We start from the raw sequence: 21,016 nt of genomic DNA on the forward strand, positions 1-21,016 counted from the left end.
CAAGTAGATATTTAGCTACTTCAGGGGTATGTACAAAATTTGAATTGTTTGTGGTGCTACATTGAAAGAAGGGGTCATCAGTCGAACGATATTGCTATCTACAGCCAACATGGCTAAAAATGTGTAAAAGTTTGTAAAAGTTGAGTTTAAATGAATGTTTAACACATTTCCAAGCTGCTGCATTTTGGTAATTAATACTGCGCATTTCCAGAGATGTTCCTCACAGATCTCTGGTTTGACTCTTGAGGTCTGGCCACCAAGCACACAAATCACTGGTATGCTGAAGATAAGACAAGTTCTGTCTCAGCTGAGACTCTTCAGCATGTTTATTCTAGTGGAACTCTCCAGGGGTGTCCCATGTTTCAGTCAATGTTTCTGTAGAAGTTTAGAGACAAGACTGACAGCTAACCCAGAGAGGGAAATTTCCCTCATTGCATTGTTGCCTCCTTATTCACTCTGACAGACGCTTTCGTTCAAATTGAATCAGTGAGCACTTTACTCAAGTGTTCCAGCACTCATCTTATGGCCAAGAACTTTCTGAGTCATCAATAGCAATAGCGAGCAGGTGTCCCCTACTACATGCTCTACTAAATCCCAAGAAGTCATCCTCCATGCAAAAGTAATTAGGATAAAATATCATACCATGAAAAATATTGGACTAAGTGAGGATGAAATACTGAACAGTTTTGATCATCCAAGTGAAGTGCTGGAATGCATCATTACATTTGCTGAAAAGTTAGTGGTCCCATTTACCACCTGGTCCACAGCAACAGCAGTCTGTCTTTTCTTGTGCTCCTTGTCAGAGGCTCAAGTGGAAGGAAACAGCTAATGTATAGGGTGGGGGAGGGGGGAGAGGAGTTGCACAGAGCTTGCACAAGTAAGTATTTGTGTGGAGATTTTTAGAGACAGAAACTGAGACAGGGAGATACAGAGAGTTGAGATAAAGAATCCATTCATGTCGCACATACTGGATGAATTTGATTGCCCTGAAGCATATTAAAAAAAGTCTTTCCTCATCTTGCTCCCATAAACGTCACAGAAAGAAAGACCAATGTGCCACATCTTTCAAATTTTTGACATTTTTTAATGATATCCTGACCCTAGATATAGAAATGTACAGTAACCTGGATGAAAAAGTTTCAAAAACAGTTCTTACATAGCAACTACTATAAAGACATTTGTTAGTTTCAGGCACTTATAACCACATAGAGTCTTTGTTTGTCATGCTACACAAGAAATTATTTCTTTGGTCCTTTTTCCCCTCCCAGTCAGGTCAGCTGAAACCACAGACAGAACAAAATTAGCTTTCTGGTTTCATATCAAGTATTTACATTTCATTAAAGACCCAGTACAAGCCTTCATCAGACCAGAAACAGAACTACTAAAGTTCCTCTGTCACATATCATCCCTTGCTATTTCTCCACACCTGTCAACACTGGTAATTAAAAAAAACAACAGAATAAAAAGGTATATTTATAATGGCTCGAATGAGTTTTTTTGTTTTGTTTTGTTTTTGTTTTGTTTTTTTTTGACAGCAGTATTAATCAACATAACTTAGTGGAATGGTTGTCATATACAATTTGGCAGAAAAAAGATACATGAATTTCCTTTTGTCCACATTGGGCCTCAAACCAAAAGGCCACATTGCTACCGAGGTACCAAGCACTCTAATGATTGCCCAGCTAACATCAATGTAAAGTTTAACAGAGAGCTCTCCAGGTATCCTAAAGTCACTGTTCAGCTGCAAGGCAGCCATGTTTGATAAGAGTTACTGCATGTGGCCATGGGTGACTGAACCTGTGCCACATAGTAATTGCTGAAGTTGACGTCTCTAACGTAGGGAGCAGGCTGGTAATAGCAGGTGATGTTGGACAGAGCAGGGATGGCATTCTGTTCAGCCATTACACGCAGCGCCAGAGCAGAAATCAGTGCCAGTGTCTGGCGGCGCTCATGGCCCATCAGACACACAGTGCTCTCATCCACCACTTGTCTCAGCGTCACCAGGTACTCATAGCGCTTGTGTTCCATGCCTGCAAAGTGGTTCTGCAGATATGCCGCCAGTTTCCTCTGCTGCTCGCTTATATCAGGGAAGTCAATAAAGAAGCGGGAGCACATGTAGCGCTGCATCTGTTTCATCTGTGACTCAGAGGAAGGCCGGAAGCCCCGCACCAGCAGATGGCAGTACTTGAGCAACCCACCACCTCTGATCTCTTCTGGGTTGCGAGTGGCGATAGTCTTGGAGCGAAGGTGACCCAGAGCTTCTTCAAAGTCTCCGTACATGCTCTCCCCCTGCACCGTTGGGTGGAAGGTTTCAGACATGGCTGTCTCTGAGCAGAGGTCGAAGAGCAGCAATGAGTCCAGAGTGATCTGGAAGGAATCAACACTGAACTCAAACTGCCTTCTTAGAGAATCCACAAACTTCAATTCCACGTTCTTGCCGGTGTTGTTGGACAGAGAGATGAGGCTCCAGCGGTCTGTCTCGTTGCAAACTTTCACCAGTTTCTGCACGTATGCCTCCTTTAGGGCGAGGGCCGTGATTCGCTCCCTGCACACCCCTTCAGGCAAGAAGTCCACCAGGCAGTCTAGCACCACGTCTTTCACCAGCCGGAAGGTTTTGTCATCAGTCAGATTTAGGCCAAAGATCAGGTCCAGGTCTTTGTAGCCAAGACCATTGTCCTCGTGCAGCACATGGCTGGCTGCTGAGCCATTCAGTTTAACGTCACGTACCACCACACCTCGCTCCTCCAGTCGAGCCCTGACCACCTAAAAGATATGGAGACAGACACAAAAAAGATAACAATCAGAACAGGCTGAGAGAAAACACAGGTTTGTACATGCAAAAAAGGCAGCTGCTCTCTCCTCACTAGCTAAAATATAAAGAATCTAAAGTGAGCATGAAGTATGAGAGGAAAAATCCAGTTTATTGAAAGCAGTAATGAAAAAAGAATGCATAATGAGGCATGAACACATTACATATTTTATTGCTCAATGAACTTTCTGGATATGTAATAGTTCAGTTCAGTAGCAAAATAGGGCGTCAACATTTTTACTCAATCTAAAAACACTGAATGAACCTAAAACCTTACAAGTTTATTGTGGAAAAAAGCCTTGATAAAGTAAAAATAAAGTCTTTCTTGATTTTTAAATCTCAAATATAGGAAATTGGTGTACAGTAGAAAATACTGCAGGATTGCAACATTTCTTTAATTTCTCATTGCAGATAAAAGCAGATGCTACATGAAGAGTCAGGGCACACTACATGAAACCAGTTGTTATCAAAGTGGCTGCTTGGAGGTTGGGATCTTCAGAGGATGGTGGAGTTTACCAAAACTCATCCCGCTGGCAAGGGTAACAGTGGCCTACATACTGTAGACTACACCTCAAATGAGTTGTGTGCCTAATTTAGCAAACGTCATATAAAGGACGTGCAGCAGCGACAGGATGAACACACTTTGGCAAGGAAAAGGGGCTATCTGGTAATTGGAACACACACCATACATGTACTGTTCTTGGGAAAAGTGCTGAGTTACAGACAGCTGATATGTTTATGCTTCCTGTCTGCTGCATCATTAAAATGACAGCAAGAGAAAAACAGCTAAACAAGACTGCCCATTGGAAAACTTTCAGTGATTTGTAGAGATTTATTTAAAGCAAAGATGTTGTGTCATGTGACGCTTCGATGTATAAATCACATTTCTAATTATAGTGATTATAGTGTGAATGAGCCTATGAAGAACATAGGTTAGGTAAAACAACAAGCAGAAGTGCTTAATGAAATTCATTCATCCATGTCAAGTAATGTTAAACAACTCTGCCAACATCAGGGAGAACACGAAGCAACGTCTCCTCCTCTAACAGGTTGTCTGAATCTATAGCTCTGTCTATTGGGCAGCAGGAACATAAACCTTTTTACTTCTTTGGTGGTACAATATTATCTTCAACTGAACCAAGAATGCCATCTAACACTAGTGACTACTCGACAAAATGACTGTAAATATACACATAGAAGTCACTTCGCTATATAGGTTGCAGGACAAACCAGAGGAGTAAAAAAAGTGTGACTTACAGAAACACAGCAAACAAGCCAATAACTCCAAAGTCCAATGAGAAAAGGTCAGATGCATTGTAAAGTGCAATAAACATTGCAGCGGCCAGCACTGCAGAGATGTGAAGGTTTTTTTAAGTACTTCTGCAAAGGGAAACCCACAGCAGCATTTGCACTGACCTCACACTTAAACACTTGGTCTAAGTTAACAGAACGCCATAATCTGCTTGTCTGGGGCTCCCAAAAGGAGTGCATGAGGAAGCACAGCTTTGCTGGCCCCATCATTTCCGTCTTTTAGCACTCATAAAACAGGCTGGTACATTTCCCACCTGATGAGCTCAGCGAGGGGAGACTATTCCACCAAGACTTCAGCAGAAAAGCCTTGTAAAAAGAGCCGCTAACACATTGGACTTGCTAGTGCTGACACTGCCTTGGCGACATATAATGGTCTCTCCGCTTTCCTTCTCCAGTCTCAATAGATTCCTTGAGTATTCCGTTTAAGCTGCGGCCTGATTGCATTTTTATTATGGCAGTTTGAATTGACCCAGGCATTTACCAGCCCGCAGTCCTCTGGGTGCCAATAAAAACTCTGGGCAGTGAGTCAGATTATCCTTTAGCCAGGGAAATGGCGACAGCAAATGAGAAGTAACAAGTCCCTGACCTTCACATTCACTCCAAAACTAACCCAGCCAGCCAGTCATACAGTAGCTTGGCAGGCAGTGGGGGATGATGATGGTTTTTCCTCTGATTTGAAAAGCTTCCTTGAGTTTCCTATGTATGGGTGGTCACTCCACCTGTATGCCTAGACCAGAGTGAATCACAGGCTGAAATGGGATGCTGTTTCTCCTCAGTGTGATGGATATTTTCGGTGTAGGACTTCATGGGTTCACATTTCTTAATGTCCCACACCCCTACATTTTTTTGATAGAATTCTACCCAAGGGAGTCATTTGGGCATAATTTTATTTGTATTCGATTTGTTGAAGTTTCCATGTAAGATAAAACTGGTGAGAAGGGAGTAGTCATCCTTACATTACATTCTGTGGCATTGCAATTGTGTCTTGTGATTCCTCCATCTTGCCAGTTACTTAACAGTCTAAACTCAACGTTCCCAGGTTTCGGGCCTCTAGGGAACATTGAGAGCATGTGGTGTCTTCATGTTGCTCAGCCTAAACAATAGACCAGTGAGGAGTTGGTTTACACTCTGGCAAGGGCCACATTTAAGTCAGGCAACTGGTCTTCACAGTGATATGGTGTCAGGCCTGACCCTCAGGTCCAGTGTTAGTACAGGCATTATAAGCCACTCTCCACCATCCAAGTGGAGTACAACTCCCAGTTAAAAAATCTTAAAAACAAGCACACTTGAAAGCAAACTGCTCAGTAGAAAAAAGGGAAGAGACTTATATCAAACATGTACTATAGACATAACAATTTATGATAGCCAGCAAAGTTGGAATAAGAGACAACTATTGTGGTGGCCAACAAAAACACAAAGGCCTCCATACCTCCACCCTCACACACTGAAGATATTTATCTTTAACAAGCTACTAGGTGGGAATGTGAACAGGGCTTCTGTAGGCAGACCCTGCTGAGGGAAAACGTCTAGTCCCAAAGTATTTTCAGTGTGGGATGTCAACCCTCAGCATTAAATGAGACAGGGTACAGAGGTATCAGTAACAGCACCATGCCAGGGTCATGGTTCACTCACAACTATTTAAATGTGACCCGAAGCCACCACTGAGGGGAGCTCCACTGACTCTTTGGGAGTGTCATCAGTTGGTCACCTTACCCAGTCTGTCCATCTGTCCCGGGTAGACAGCTCTGTGTGGTGTATAGGTGAAAAGTAATTCATATTAGATGGAGGAGCAGAGTGGCGGTTTTGCATGTCTTAGCCAATTTGAAAAGAATCAGAAATACCTCATATTACTGTCAACCATTTTCCTATAACATAGTATTATAGTGATTTAGATCTCTGACTGTGTTTTTCCTTCTTTCCAGGCAGCCATTTGTTTCCATTCACATCCATATGGTATGAAAATCAACTCACTGAAACCTGAGACCTGCTCGACATATTTCATGGCAGGAAACATGGCGTTTGCTCTTATTTTTGTCAAAATAATGTTTTTGCTTCACAGTGACGCAGTGCAGACTTTTCCAATCAATCTATACTTATAGGTGGATTATGCATTAGCAGAATTCACAATATCATGCTACAGCAGTGGTAAATGTGAAGTATAAAACTATTGTGCTATGACAACCAGTGGGTCTTTAGTTTTAGCTTAACATTAGCAAACCACCAGACAAGGATCAGTTGTGTCTAGCATTATTGTAAAACTGACAAAATGAGGTACTTTATCACCTCTAGATTTGTATGGTTATATGTAATGAATATAATTCACTAATCATTTTCCATAACCGTTTCCATTAGATTTCATCTCAAATGTAGATATTAGCCTGAGGCCTTTCATCAGTTACAGAGTACTTTTCCAAAAGCTGGTTTTTGAGAGTTCCTGCAGAGGTCCTCCTGCTCATTGAAAGAAAAAGGTTTGGGGTCTCTGTTTTCGACTGGATTGTGTAAAGAAGGAAAGTCACTGGGGATAGTCATTGCAGATGGTAAGGGCCTTAAAATGTTATGAATGTGTGAGGGTCTGTTCTCCCCCTCAGGATCACCACAGAAAATATGAATCACTCATGTGAAATATGGACCTAGATTATCAACGTGCAACAACTTCTAAATAACGTCTTGGAAAACTCCAGCCCAGGCTGATCCCTTTATGTTTCATTCTTTGACAATCTCAGTTATTATCTCAGTTATTATCTCTCCCTCATTTTTTCACTAGAGCTATGTAAAAATCGCCTTAAGGAGCAGAAGCCTTAGTGAGCTAGTGGAAAACTGCAGTCATGCTGTTAGATCATCCCCAGTCTTGTGTCTGTGTTAACAATATGAGTGATCAAATGTCTTTTTTAAGTGCAATGAGCTCTGCCACAAATCCTTAGCACTTTAGAAATATGTTCCGTGAAAGCAGCAGCAATCTGTGTGTCAACGCAAGGGGGATTTCATTTACGCTGTTAGAGCAACAAGTAGGCTTAAGTTTATTTTAGAGACTTGACATCCATTGAAAGAAGGTGTCTATGGTAGCCTGTGGGTATAGTGCACGTACTAACATGTTTATGTGCTGAGACATAATTTCAGATCTTTTCTAGAATAAATATCTAGTTCAGGAACATGACAGAAAATACTGTTTGCGTAATCAATGTTGTTATGAACATGGTAACTATTATCTGTGACACCCCTTTGCACTCATTGCTGTTTTATAACTTGTCAGTAAAGTCATATGTAAACTGTCAGTGCGTCTGTATCTGCCTGTGCTTGTCTCTGTGTGTGCTGGGTGGGGGGTTAACACACAAATGACTTCTTGTGGTCAGTAACTCTAACAAAAATACTACTTTAAAAACTAATACGTCACATAGAGCAGTGGCACTGAATCCACAGAAGAAGTAGTCTAATAAAATAAGTCGTTAAATCAAAGTTATTGTTTCTTAGGTAAGCAGGCTTCATTTTGCGCGTATTGCCTTTGTGGAAGTGTAGACCATTACGTTCATCCTCATGATTATTCCCCCACTAGCCTACATCAGTGCCATGTAGGCTCATGGTCACTGTAGGCGATGGGGTAAAATACTAAGCAAACAGTTGCATAAGGCGAGGTCTCACCTGAACGATCTGCCTGGGCTGCACGGACAGTGTGGGGAAGTTTCCGCGGCCGTGGATCGGGACGCTCTCTCCCAGGATGGAGTCCAAACGCCGCACCTGATCCCAAGACAGCACGCTGACCCGCCGACTCTGCTCCGAGGCATCACCGGAGGACATGACGACCGGACTGGACGGGATATCCAGAGAATGTGTTGGCGATACACAAACAGCAGCGCAATCCCCTGAAGAGCCGGTCAAATAAACACAAGAGCGGATGAAGTGGAAAACGCAGAGAGCACCGCGCGTCTCCTGTTGTGCTGCAGTTTTAAAAACCTCCAAAATGCAAGGAAGTGATGTCAAAGTTGGCTTCAGCATCGGACATCTCCACTGCAGAAAGTTCCAGAGTCCCTCTGTCTCTGTCTCTGTCTCTGTCTGCGTCTCCGCTGGCTCTGGTCAGACTAGAGCCGCCTCTGGACTCACAGCGTTTTTTTAACCGAGCTGGAATTGACACGAGACTCCTTATTGGCTGAGCAGAGATTTATGAATGCTTCAGCATACACACAGACACACACAGGGATTCATAGAGACACGCCCACTTCCCATGCTAGATAGCAGGTTCAAGGACTGTAGGAAATATGGTAATTACTAGTTATGCGCAATTAAAGGACGCAGCTTCTTTTCAGTCCCAGCTGTGTTTTTGGCATGAGAAATAAAAAAATGAAGCCTGTTTTAAAATACCTTTAGTCAGGGCCATATCCAGATATTCTGCTGTCCTAGACAAAGGCTAACTGAGGGGACAGATCTTTTTGTTTATACTTCATGACAGTTCTAATAATTTTGTGGTGCTTTATTATTTTAAAAAATGACTTTATATGTAAGGGACTAAACACTTCGACCAACAGTCATTCTTACCTTCACAATACTTTGTTACACAAACAGGTGTTTCAGTTTTTTTATATCAGTGAGGCTAGGCTAAATGACAGGATGCAGTACAGAACTAGAAAATTACCAGGTAATCTAGTCTGCAAACAGATCAAATTGTCATCCAGTGGGTGCGGCTGAAACCAAAGAACAGACCAAGTGATCTGCTCTGTCCCTAGAAATGGACCTAGCATCTGGTTTGATTTCACCTCAGACCTTGTTGATTTGAAATGCTTAGTGTTTGTGACTCACAAAGTAGAAAATCTTTTTAAGATACTGTAAGTTTCCATCCAACCAGGAAATTATGAAAAATGTGTCATAGTAAAAACAAAATCCCAATCAGGTGTTTTTCCAACAATCACTTTCCTCTCCTAAAGTTGTATCAGAATACACAACAAAGGGAAAATGGAAACAGTTTTTTAAGGTCTGATTAGGCCTGTCAATATGTGGGGAAAAGTGTTCACCTGACCACTAAAAAATATGTGATTCATTGGTTGATACTGTAATGTACAACTAAATATTGCAATGGAGACTCATTCAGTCCTGGACGCTGCCACTAACTGATGGACCAGTTATGTGAAGATGAATTCTATATAAAAGTCAGTGAAAGAGGAACAAAGAGAGAGAAAATAGTGAGGGCACATGTTATAGGCACGTTGCACCTAGTGTGTCACGCTACAGTGACTCTGCTGTCACGGCACATCTGCACAGATAACATACCTGTCTGTAGCTTTATAATAACACAATGACGTAGGGAAACTCCTGCCATAGTCACATACCCAAAAAATGTTTTTAGTCCAAGGGCTGAATACAGGACACATGACATGTTACAGGAACATTTCATTGTTTCCACTTCCAGGTGTTAGTCCATACCATTTAAAGATTTGTTAGTACAAGTTGAACCTTTTAATCACTGAAGGTCCAGATCAATAAAGACACTAAAATACTGAAAGCCCTCATCTTACTTACCTTTTAGGTCTTTGGTGGCCTTAATTTCTCAGTTTGCAGATGATTACAGGTTGTTTTAAACAAAACTTTGGTAATAAATTGAAATAAATAAAATAATGAAATGAAATAAATTGAACCATTTTATCAGTCACACTGTAAGAAATGGAAGTGAAACTACACCTTTTGGGTACTTCTAATAAAATAAAACAAGAGAACGTTCTGACAATAATAATAGTAGTGGTAAATAATGCTCCTTCCTGAAAGTGATTGTATTCAAACTGTTTTAGAGAGCTGTTGGTTTAACTGTATTGCAGGACTGCTGTATTAGATGGCATTAGATTTTGCTCTGTCTAATAAACTGTCAGTTTGTGCCAGGGTGTGTGTGTTTCCAGGGGAAATGACAACACCTGTGACAACACTTTGTTAAATGTCATCGTTCATGTGTGCCATCTCAGATGGAATTCATTTTAATTTGCCATAATGTTTTGTTTATTCTGTAGTTCAGCAACTTAGCAGCAACAATAGCATGTGCATGCCTGAAGAGCCAATACGTCACTCTTATGTAACTCCATAAGGTTTGGTCTGCCTTTTCTTTCTGTTTGCAACTACTATGACCTTCCTCCATGAAAGGAAAGAATGTGTTAATGTCTCGAGCACACCAATCTCTCACACACACTGCAGCGCAATAACAGTATTAACAGGTCAAATGTTGACATTTCTAGCTGGCCTTCTGCTACTTATCAACTAACAGCAGCATGACATGTAGTTAAATTACACACATACCACTTCCAACCACAGTTTAGCCTAATTAATAACATAATCACCATTACATTACATCTATTCTAAGGATGGTATAGTGAAACTGACTATTCACTCAGCGGTCAGTGCTGCTGTCTTACTTCATGGCCACTCCTGACGCAGTCTTCTGTGAAGGGTTGTGTGACTGCTTTGACCCTGTCCTGTTTACATTCTTGACATCCCTTACATAACAGTCTGTGTGTTTATGTCACCATGGAAACCATAGGGCAGCTGCACAGATATTATCCCCCTAGTAAACAAAACATTTACTCTAGCTGCGCTTCCAGGAAAGTGTGCTGTATGCAAACAGAATCTGTGAGTGTTACCTCCTCCTTGGTGGTTATATAGCAGCACTAAATCTGTCTCATGTCATAACACTGAAGGAGATGATTCTGAGAAGGGCTGTCACATTACAGAGATGATGGGAAGCAATACAGCCTGAAAACACAAGTTGTGTGTGTGCGTGTGTGTGTGTGTGTGTGTGTGTGTGTGTGTGTGTGTGTGTGTGTGTGTGTGTGTGTGTGTGTGTGCGTATGTGTGTGTGTGTGTGTGTGCGGGAATTCCCCACCTGTGACGTCCCAACAACTGTCATTTCACAAGGGTCAAGGGTAAACAGTCCCTGCTCTCAGCTACATTATATGGTCATAAAACTAATAAAGGGCAAATTAATAAAGCCAGTGTATGTGAAATGTGAAATGTGTTTTCAATTGTAAACATGTCTGAAGTGACTCAGGTTTAAATATATATATGTTAAGCAAACTGAAGCAGCGGTTGGCTGGATGCTCAGGAATCAAAATGAAAACGTGCTTTAGTTTAGAAAACGATTTGCTGTAATAATATGTACTGTTTGCACATTTGTAGTTAATGGGCTAAAACATGCAAAAGCACCAGCTTGTTCCTTTAAAAATGAACCAACCATAATATCTTGGAACTGCTACAAGCAATTATTTTCTCATTTTCCCGCTATATGTACCAGACACAAGATTTTGGTGTTAGTGATCTAATATTAAATAAAAGGTGCTATATCAGACTGTTGCTTTAGCCTGTGACTGTGAGTTGAGAGGGGGTATATGCAACATTGAATTAGAGAGCATTTAATGAGGAAACCTAATGGCTACCATGCTCCATTAACATGTTAAATCATTTGCTTTCATTGGCTTTTTATTATGCTATAAATATGATACCACAACCAAGCATCACGCTGACTTGTCTTCCATTACATCATGAGTAAGCAATTCTTTTTCTATGACAAAAGGGAAAACAGAATTCCTATTTTGGTTCTGGGTACATTAATGACAGCAATCACACATACAATAAACAATGTAATATAACAATGTAATAGGCAGTCTCTTTAAATACACCTGCATGTTTCTGTCAGCATACAACATGTTTCAGGGAAGTCACACCTGGGGCACTTGTTGTGCATAACATTGTTGTCAAAGCAGCACTGAAGGTCTAACATGGATGATAAGTTAGAATTAGCTCTATTTTGTTTTCCCCTTAATTTTTGAGATCAACTAATAAAGAGACCAGCTGTTCGTCATGGTTTAAAAGCAGGGTATGACCCAGTAGGACATGTGCCGTATACATGTTTGACTCCAGGACCACTGTATTTACTAAAACCAAAGACGCCGAGTGGCTTTTTTTCTTTTTGCTAGACTGGTTTTAAAACCTAATGCGTCTGAAGGGCATTTATCAGTGTCATGTTTCTGTGAGGAACAATGGTAGCCTCTATGATTTCCTTGACGTGTTACAGCTGAAAAGAATTCTTTATTCTCTTTAGGTCTTTGTAGTAATAATGACGTATTAATAATCTTTAGAGACAAAGTAACTGCATCTATTGAGAAAACTCTTGAACTTTTTTTAATCAGCTGGTCACTCTGCTTGTGTTATCCTGTTTTGTCCCACCTGTCCAACATTTTTATCGATACCCACAAAAAGAAGATCTTGTCTTTTGTCTGGACTGTTTATTCTAGACACACGTAAGGCTGTTTTAAAAACCAGTATGGGATACCCATCAGTTTCTCATACTTATCAAACTTTGCTCGAAGAAGTAGTGTCTTCTTGTCTGGCTCTTATTCTATGCTCTTAACAACTATTAGATGTCACAGGTCAGAAGTTAAACAAATATTTTTTTATTAATGTTTTTATTGCACTTGTCTGACTAAATCAGGATGTTTTATTACAGACTTGAGGCAAAAGTCAAACAGAGCCACCACACACTGCACTGGCACCTCCCAGCACATTTGACTAGAGCAGCATTCGATCCAATCCAACACTTTCATATCCAGGTCTTTTTTCTGTTGAAAAAAACAGAGACAGCTAAAATAAAGAGACATTTTTTTCTTATATATCTATTGTATATCTACTGCATCTGCCTAACTGACTCTCTGATTGGACAGTTGTTTTTTTTTATGTGCTGGTAATTTGTTAAAACTGAAAAGCTGGAGACTATTTTGTTTAAAAGTCATTACAATGCCTTTACATAGTAGAGCTGAATTGTATTATGCTTCCCTTTCCATTGGACTCAAGGCAATCCGATTGGTTTCTTTAGCTTTCTCCTGTAGTGTAGATGGGCACTTTTAGAGCTTGTCCAGCTCTGTGGATGGCACAGGACGTTTATTGCTGCTTTATTCTAAACAAATCAGACTATATGCCAGTTAAAAGAATGCTGTAGATGGACTCTTAAAACACAATCATCATGTGTTGCATACCATTTAATATCAAGTAACATTATTGCATTTCAAGATGCATAAATCCAGTGTAAATATAAAGTGATAAATAGAGATCAATACATTCTTTTTTGATGAATGAATGTGCCATCAGGTGTAAAGCAGTTTTGGAATGGCATCAATGTACCAATAGGTCCAGTGAGACCTCTTGGTTCTCCTGCTCTACCCCAGTGTTAAGTAACTGATGCAGGAGGATCAGATTATAGTCTTGTTCAGAAGGGATTAGTTTTATAGTGGCAGGTGGAGGACTGTAACCATTACAGAAGTCTGGCTGTAGGTTTAGTGCTGTCAGACGTTTGCCTGTCTTTACCATCATCCAGTGAACCCAAGCCAGTAGAAGCCCAGCTTTGCTTACTATTTCTGTTCCAGAAAAGTGCTGTGGATGATAATTACATTATTGAAACATTAGGATTACAGATGGTCTGTGTTAAGACTTACAGTCCTGAGCTTGTTGTTCTAGAGCTTTTGTCTGATAGCTTTGTCTTGCTACCTGTAGGATGTCATCGATACAGTAGAAAAACAACATTCCTTTGGTCCTCTCGGGGTGTATAATTGGTAGCGCTGGCGTCAGCTATGAGGGAAGCAGGCTGTTAAAAAAATATCTGAAACTGTTTTGTTCCAATACTGCCTGGAAGTAGAGCTGAACCTTTAATAACTTCAAGAAGATTACCTGCAGATTGACACACAGTGCTTTATATACTAGCTAAGGGCCTTGAAGAAGATAACATTTGTTGTGGAAAAACAGGACACTACACTGACATGTCATCACCATGTAATGTTTGTGCAGCTAAATGTAAATATATGTATATACATATATATATATACATATATATATATATATATATATATATATATATATATATATATATATATATATATTTAAGACTCTTGTTCTTTGTTCAAAGAAAACAACCAGATTCAGGTGAGAAAGTGAGGTCAACATGACACTACTTAACTCCATTGCTCATATCAACCTAATATTTCATTAGAATAATGTTATAAATCGATATGGATCAATTCATCCTGGTTATTAGATCACACTGGTCTATGAGAAAGCCTTGGAAGTGAAAGTAGCTAAATGTGACCAGAATTGGGTCAATAATAAAGGAAAATTAAGTCCTGAGTGTTGATTGGCTCCAGGTTCCAAGATACAGCTTCAGGTCAAAATTGCATCAAAATAGTTGAATTGAATTTATTTGAGTTGAGTTTCAAACACCCCCTTTCCTTTCCCTGTATACTGAAATACATTACAGCTTCCTGTTGCTACAATTAATAGTAACTCATAACTTTTCTTATCAAATTCTGTACGCATCATAATTAACACATATTTTCAGTCTTTTAGACTGAAGTTATCGCTTGAGTTATAGCCGCTACATCGATTATATATATAGCCACTATATAAGCAGGGAGAATGGTGCCACACTAATCATTATCAATTTAGCTTTTTATTGATACCAAAAACATAACTTTCCATTCATTTATTGGTTTTTCACATAACATTTTCACACTTTTTTTCATGAAATACAAACCAAATTGTGGGGGGTTGTTCCCATTGCTGTGTAGCTTCCTAGACTATTCAGATACAAACTCAAATTTTTAAAATACAATTTTAAAGCTTAAAAAAATATAATGTGAATAATATCAGATAATTACAGAATACAAGCTGTAAAATCAGATTAAATGACAAGGTTCCATCTTTATTCGCTATCTAAATGGCACTTTTTAGCTTGCTTTTGGCTGATGTTGGCAGAGTTGTTTAACATTACTTGACATGGATGAATGAATTTCATAATGCACTTCTGCTTGTTGTTATATCTAACCTACGTTCTTCATAGGCTCATTCACACTATAATCAGTATACTGTAATTACTGTTTTTGCTAAAAGCTACTAATATTCCAGTGCAATTTATAGTCCAGAAAATACGTGCATTTTATACACATATACATTTTTAACACATCATTTAATAGATATACTATTACTAAACAAAATTCAATTCAATTTCAATTCAATTCAATTCAATTTTATTTGTATAGCGCCAAATCACAATACAAATCATCTCAAGGCACTTTACAAAAACTAAAACTAAAAACCCAACAATTCCCTTATGAGCAGCACTTGGCGACAGTGGAGAGGAAAAAACTCCCTTTAACGGAAGAAAAAAACCTCCAGCAGAACCAGGCTCAGTTTGGGCGGCCATCTGCCTCGACCGGTTGGGGTGAGTGGATAGAGGAGAGAGAAAAGAACAGCAACAATAAACAACAAATAGACACTGCAAGTTGGTGGGACCAGTAACTGCACATCAGCGATATACAGCTCCAGGACCAGGGACACCTGCAGAAGGTACAGAGAGAGAGAGAGAGAGGGAGAGAGAGAGAGAGGGAGAGGGAGAGAGAGAGAGAGAGAGAGCACAAACTAGGGGAGAGAGAGAGAGCACAAGGTTAGTGACATTCAATGGTGGAATATACATGTGAGGGGGGAGGAAAGGAAGAGAGGGGAGGGGAGGGGAAGGGAAGGGGGGGGGAGCTCAGTGCACCGATGGTCCTCGGGCAGTCTAGGCTTTTAAGTCTAGCCTTAAAAGTACAGAGAGTGTCTGCCTCCTGAACCCAGACTGGGAGCTGGTTCCACAGGAGAGGAGCTTGATAGCTAAAGGCTCTGCCTCCCAGTCTGCTTTTGGAAACTCTGGGAACCACAAGTAGACCTGCACTCTGAGAGCGAAGTGGTCTATTGGGATAATATGGTACTATGAGGTCTTTAAGGTATGAAGGAGCTTGATCATGAAGGGATTTGTATGTGAGAAGAAGGATTTTAAACCCTATTCTGTATTTTACAGGGAGCCAATGAAGAGAAGCCAATATAGGAGAAATGTGATCTATCTTGTTAGTTCCTGTCAGGACTCTGGCTGCAGCATTCTGGATTAACTGAAGGCTTTTTATGGAGATACTGGGACATCCAGATAGTAATGAGTTACAGTAATCTAGCCTTGAGGAAACAAATGCATGGACTAGTTTTTCTGCATCATTTTGAGATCATTCTCAAATTCTGTGTTGTGTAAAAGAAAAGAAAATTTAAAAAGCAACTCATTATGATTTTGATGACATGATGATGCTGACCACTAGTTTCTGTTAACAGTGAGTGCAAACTTCAGCTAAAGTTGGGGTCATTTTTCTTTCGATTGTGTTGGCCATCAGGAATGTTTTGACTGCAGAAGAGAAATATTGCTGAATGCAGTCCACAGGAGGCTGGTGTGGCCAGCATGTAATTGGGAGCTATCTACTGGATGACCTTGGCTCAGGCAGCCCTGCACACTAAAGTTAGAAAAATACCCAAGCTGAGTGTTTTAGTCATCTTTCAGAAGCTTGTGCTTTCATGGCAGAGACTGGCTGGAATATTCAGTCAAAGTTGATACTATGTTCTGTTATCTGTGTCGAAATTTTAAGGCAGAAAACCTGACCTCCATTCAATATTTCAGCTTAAAGGCTACTGTAAGTGGAAACATTCCATTGTGCCCAACAGAGGTTTACACAAACAAGCCACAGTCTGTTGAAGGAACAGGAGAAAAGATGTGAAACAGGAAATAACATTGCTAGTGAATTCAGACCAGCTAAAACAGAACAGATACTATAGAGCTTCAATCCCTGATGTAATTGGATTTTTAGTATCTAATCAGAAAAAGCTGATGCATTTCAGATGGTGGAATTAAAAAGGATAATGAGTTGTTAAAAACAGTACAAACACATAATACAACATACCCATGCCATGATGTGCAGCATGAGTTGATTGGCATTATGAGCAGAGTAGTTACTGATACAATAGTCAATGTAATAGGGGATTCTTGGTATAATTCAATTAAATTTTATTTGTATAGCACCAAATCACAATATAAATTATCTCAAGGTACTTTATAAAAAACAAAAAACCCAACAAATCTCTTATGAGCAGCACTTGGTGACAGTGGAGAGGAAAAACTCCCTTTAACGGAAGAAAAAACTTCCAGCAGAACCGGGCTCAGTTTGGGCGGCCATCTGCCTCGACCGTTTGGGGTGAGTGGATAGAGGAGAGAGAAAAGAACAGCAACAATAAACAACAACAAATAGACACTGCAGGTTGGTGGGACCAGTAACTGCACATCAGCGATATACAGCTCCAGGACCAGGGACACCTGCAGAAGGTACAGAGAGAGAGAGAGGGAGAGGAAGAGAGAGAGAGAGAGAGAGAGCACAAACTAGGGGAGAGAGAGAGCACAAGGTTAGTGACATTCAATGGTGGAATATACATGTGAGGGGGGAGGAAAGGAAGAGAGGGGAGGGGAGGGGAAGGGAAGGGGGGGGGAGCTCAGTGCACCGATGGTCCTCGGGCAGTCTAGGCTTTTAAGTCTAGCCTTAAAAGTACAGAGAGTGTCTGCCTCCTGAACCCAGACTGGGAGCTGGTTCCACAGGAGAGGAGCTTGATAGCTAAAGGCTCTGCCTCCCAGTCTGCTTTTGGAAACTCTGGGAACCACAAGTAGACCTGCACTCTGAGAGCGAAGTGGTCTATTGGGATAATATGTTACTATGAGGTCTTTAAGGTATGAAGGAGCTTGATCATGAAGGGATTTGTATGTGAGAAGAAGGATTTTAAACCCTATTCTGTATTTTACAGGGAGCCAATGAAGAGAAGCCAATATAGGAGAAATATGATCTCTCTTGTTAGTTCCTGTCAGGACTCTGGCTGCAGCATTCTGGATTAACTGAAGGCTTTTTATGGAGATACTGGGACATCCAGATAGTAATGAGTTACAGTAATCTAGCCTTGAGGTAACAAATGCATGGACTAGTTTTTCTGCATCATTTTGAGATCATTCTCAAATTCTGTGTTGTGTAAAAGAAAAGAAAATTTAAAAAGCAACTCATTATGATTTTGATGACATGATGATGCTGACCACTAGTTTCTGTTAACAGTGAGTGCAAACTTCAGCTAAAGTTGGGGTCATTTTTCTTTCGATTGTGTTGGCCATCAGGAATGTTTTGACTGCAGAAGAGAAATATTGCTGAATGCAGTCCACAGGAGGCTGGTGTGGCCAGCATGTAATTGGGAGCTATCTACTGGATGACCTTGGCTCAGGCAGCCCTGCACACTAAAGTTAGAAAAATACCCAAGCTGAGTGTTTTAGTCATCTTTCAGAAGCTTGTGCTTTCATGGCAGAGACTGGCTGGAATATTCAGTCAAAGTTGATACTATGTTCTGTTATCTGTGTCGAAATTTTAAGGCAGAAAACCTGACCTCCATTCAATATTTCAGCTTAAAGGCTACTGTAAGTGGAAACATTCCATTGTGCCCAACAGAGGTTTACACAAACAAGCCACAGTCTGTTGAAGGAACAGGAGAAAAGATGTGAAACAGGAAATAACATTGCTAGTGAATTCAGACCAGCTAAAACAGAACAGATACTATAGAGCTTCAATCCCTGATGTAATTGGATTTTTAGTATCTAATCAGAAAAAGCTGATGCATTTCAGATGGTGGAATTAAAAAGGATAATGAGTTGTTAAAAACAGTACAAACACATAATACAACATACCCATGCCATGATGTGCAGCATGAGTTGATTGGCATTATGAGCAGAGTAGTTACTGATACAATAGTCAATGTAATAGGGGATTCTTGGTATAATTCAATTAAATTTTATTTGTATAGCACCAAATCACAATATAAATTATCTCAAGGTACTTTATAAAAAACAAAAAACCCAACAAATCCCTTATGAGCAGCACTTGGTGACAGTGGAGAGGAAAAACTCCCTTTAACGGAAGAAAAAACTTCCAGCAGAACCGGGCTCAGTTTGGGCGGCCATCTGCCTCGACCGTTTGGGGTGAGTGGATAGAGGAGAGAGAAAAGAACAGCAACAATAAACAACAAATAGACACTGCAGGTTGGTGGGACCAGTAACTGCACATCAGCGATATACAGCTCCAGGACCAGGGACACCTGCAGAAGGTACAGAGAGAGAGAGAGGGAGAGGGAGAGAGAGAGAGAGAGCACAAACGAGGGGAGCGAGAGAGAGCACAAAGTTAGTGACATTCAATGGTGGGATATACATGTGCGGGGGGAGGAAAGGAAGAGAGGGGAGGGGAGGGGAAGGGAAGGGAGGGTTAGGGTTAGCGTAGGGGAGCTCAGTGCACCAATGGTCCTCAGGCAGTCTAGGCCTATAGCAGCATAACTAAGGGATGTTCAGGGTTACCTGAAGCCAGCTCTAACTATACGCTTTGTCAAAAAGGAAGGTTTTAAGTCTAGCCTTAAAAGTATAGAGAGTGACTGCCTCCTGAACCCAGACTGGGAGCTGGTTCCACAGGAGAGGAGCTTGATAGCTAAAGGCTCTGCCTCCCATTCTGCTTTTGGAAACTCTGGGAACCACAAGTAGACCTGCACTCTGAGAGCGAAGTGGTCTATTGGAATAATATGGTACTATGAGGTCTTTAAGGTATGAAGGAGCTTGATTATGAAGGGATTTATATGTGAGAAGAAGGATTTTAAATACTATTCTGTATTTTACAGGGAGGCAATGAAGAGAAGCTAATATAGGAGAAATATGATCTCTCTTGCTAGTTCCTGTCAGGACTCTGGCTGCAGCATTCTGGATTAACTGGAGGCTTTTTATGGAGATACTGGGACATCCAGATAGTAATGAGTTACAGTAATCTAGCCTTGAGGTAACAAATGCATGGACTAGTTTTTCTGCGTCATTTTGAGACAGGATGTTCCTAATTTTGGAAATGTTGCGCATGTGAAAGAAGGCAGTTCTAGAGATTTGTTTTATGTGTGAGTTAAAGGACATGTCCTGGTCAAAAATAACTCCAAGGTTTTTTAAAGTAGTGCTCGAGGCCAGGGCTATGCCATCTAGAGTAGCTATGATTTTAGAAAAGTTATTGCTGAGGTTTTTAGGCCCAAATGCAATAACTTCTGTTTTCTCTGAATTTAAAAGTGGAAAGTTACTGGTCATCCAGGCCTTTATGTCACGCTTGAAGTCTGGTTAAATGCCTAAAGGAAGCATGTACAGGGTGAACAGAATCGGTCCTAGCACAGAACCTTGTGGAACCCCATAACTAACTTTTGTCCGTGTGGAAGGTTCATCATGGACATGAACAAACTGGAATCTGACTGATGAATAGGATTGGAACCGTTTTAATGCTGTTCCTCTGATACCAGTCACATGCTCCAATCTCTGTAATAAGATGTTGTGGTCAATAGTGTCGAATGCAGCACTAAGGTCTAGGAGGACAAGTATAGAAACAAGTCCATTATCTGTGGCTAAGAGAAGATTGTTGGTAACTTTCAACAGTGCTGTTTCTGTACTATGATGTGCTCTAAATCCTGAATGAAAATCTTCAAATAGTTCATTCCTGTGTAAGTGGTCTGATAGCTGCATAGCAACAGCTTTTTCAAGGATTTTAGAAATAAATGGTAGGTTGGATATTGGTCTATAATTAGCCAAGACGTCTGGATCAAGACTAGGCTTTTTGAGTAAGGATTTGATTACTGCAGTCTTAAAGGCTTGTGGTACGTAGCCTGATACTAGACATAAATTTACTAAGTCTAATAAAGATGAGCTAATTAATGGCAGGGTGTCTTTAAGCAGTCTAGTCGGGATGGGGTCTAAGAGACACGTTGATGATTTAGATGAAACACCTGTTGATGTTGATGTTAGAGAGACCTGTAGGAAGGAAGGAAGGAGTCTAAACATAACTGAAGTCGTACATATGATTAAAGAGCAACTGTAGTAGAAGATTCATTTATTGCAGGTATAGGAAGCATCTGCTGAATTTTATCTCTAATAGTTGTGATTTTATTTGTAAAGAAACTCATAAATTCATCACTGCTGAGAGCTAAGGGAACACTGGGCTCAAC

General features: G+C 40.5%; 1 protein-coding gene across 1 annotated transcript; it reads right to left on the reverse strand.

Annotated features, from left to right (window-relative positions):
- Positions 1-1,536: 1,536 nt before the first annotated feature.
- tent5bb (terminal nucleotidyltransferase 5Bb) lies at positions 1,537-8,182 on the reverse strand. Its single transcript, XM_026300221.1, has 2 exons — positions 7,757-8,182; positions 1,537-2,763 (listed from the first exon to the last, which is right to left on the reverse strand). The coding sequence occupies exons 1-2, from the start codon at positions 8,108-8,110 to the stop codon at positions 1,738-1,740; spliced, it is 1,380 nt and encodes a 459-aa protein (XP_026156006.1). The 5' UTR covers positions 8,111-8,182; the 3' UTR covers positions 1,537-1,737.
- Between the last annotated feature and the right edge of the window lie 12,834 nt (positions 8,183-21,016).

This window comes from Mastacembelus armatus, chromosome 11, assembly GCF_900324485.2.
Source record: "Mastacembelus armatus chromosome 11, fMasArm1.2, whole genome shotgun sequence".
Classification (NCBI taxonomy): domain Eukaryota; kingdom Metazoa; phylum Chordata; class Actinopteri; order Synbranchiformes; family Mastacembelidae; genus Mastacembelus; species Mastacembelus armatus.

What these genes read in the sequence shown, in the direction of transcription:
- tent5bb (XM_026300221.1), bottom strand. Translation starts at nt 8,110, where the DNA reads ATGCTGAAGCCAACTTTGACATCACTTCCTTGCATTTTGGAGGTTTTT. An exon ending in AGCCCAGGCAGATCGTTCAG is followed by an intron (nt 2,764 to 7,756) that starts GTGAGACCTCGC and finishes CATATCTTTTAG; the next exon opens with GTGGTCAGGGCTCGACTGGA.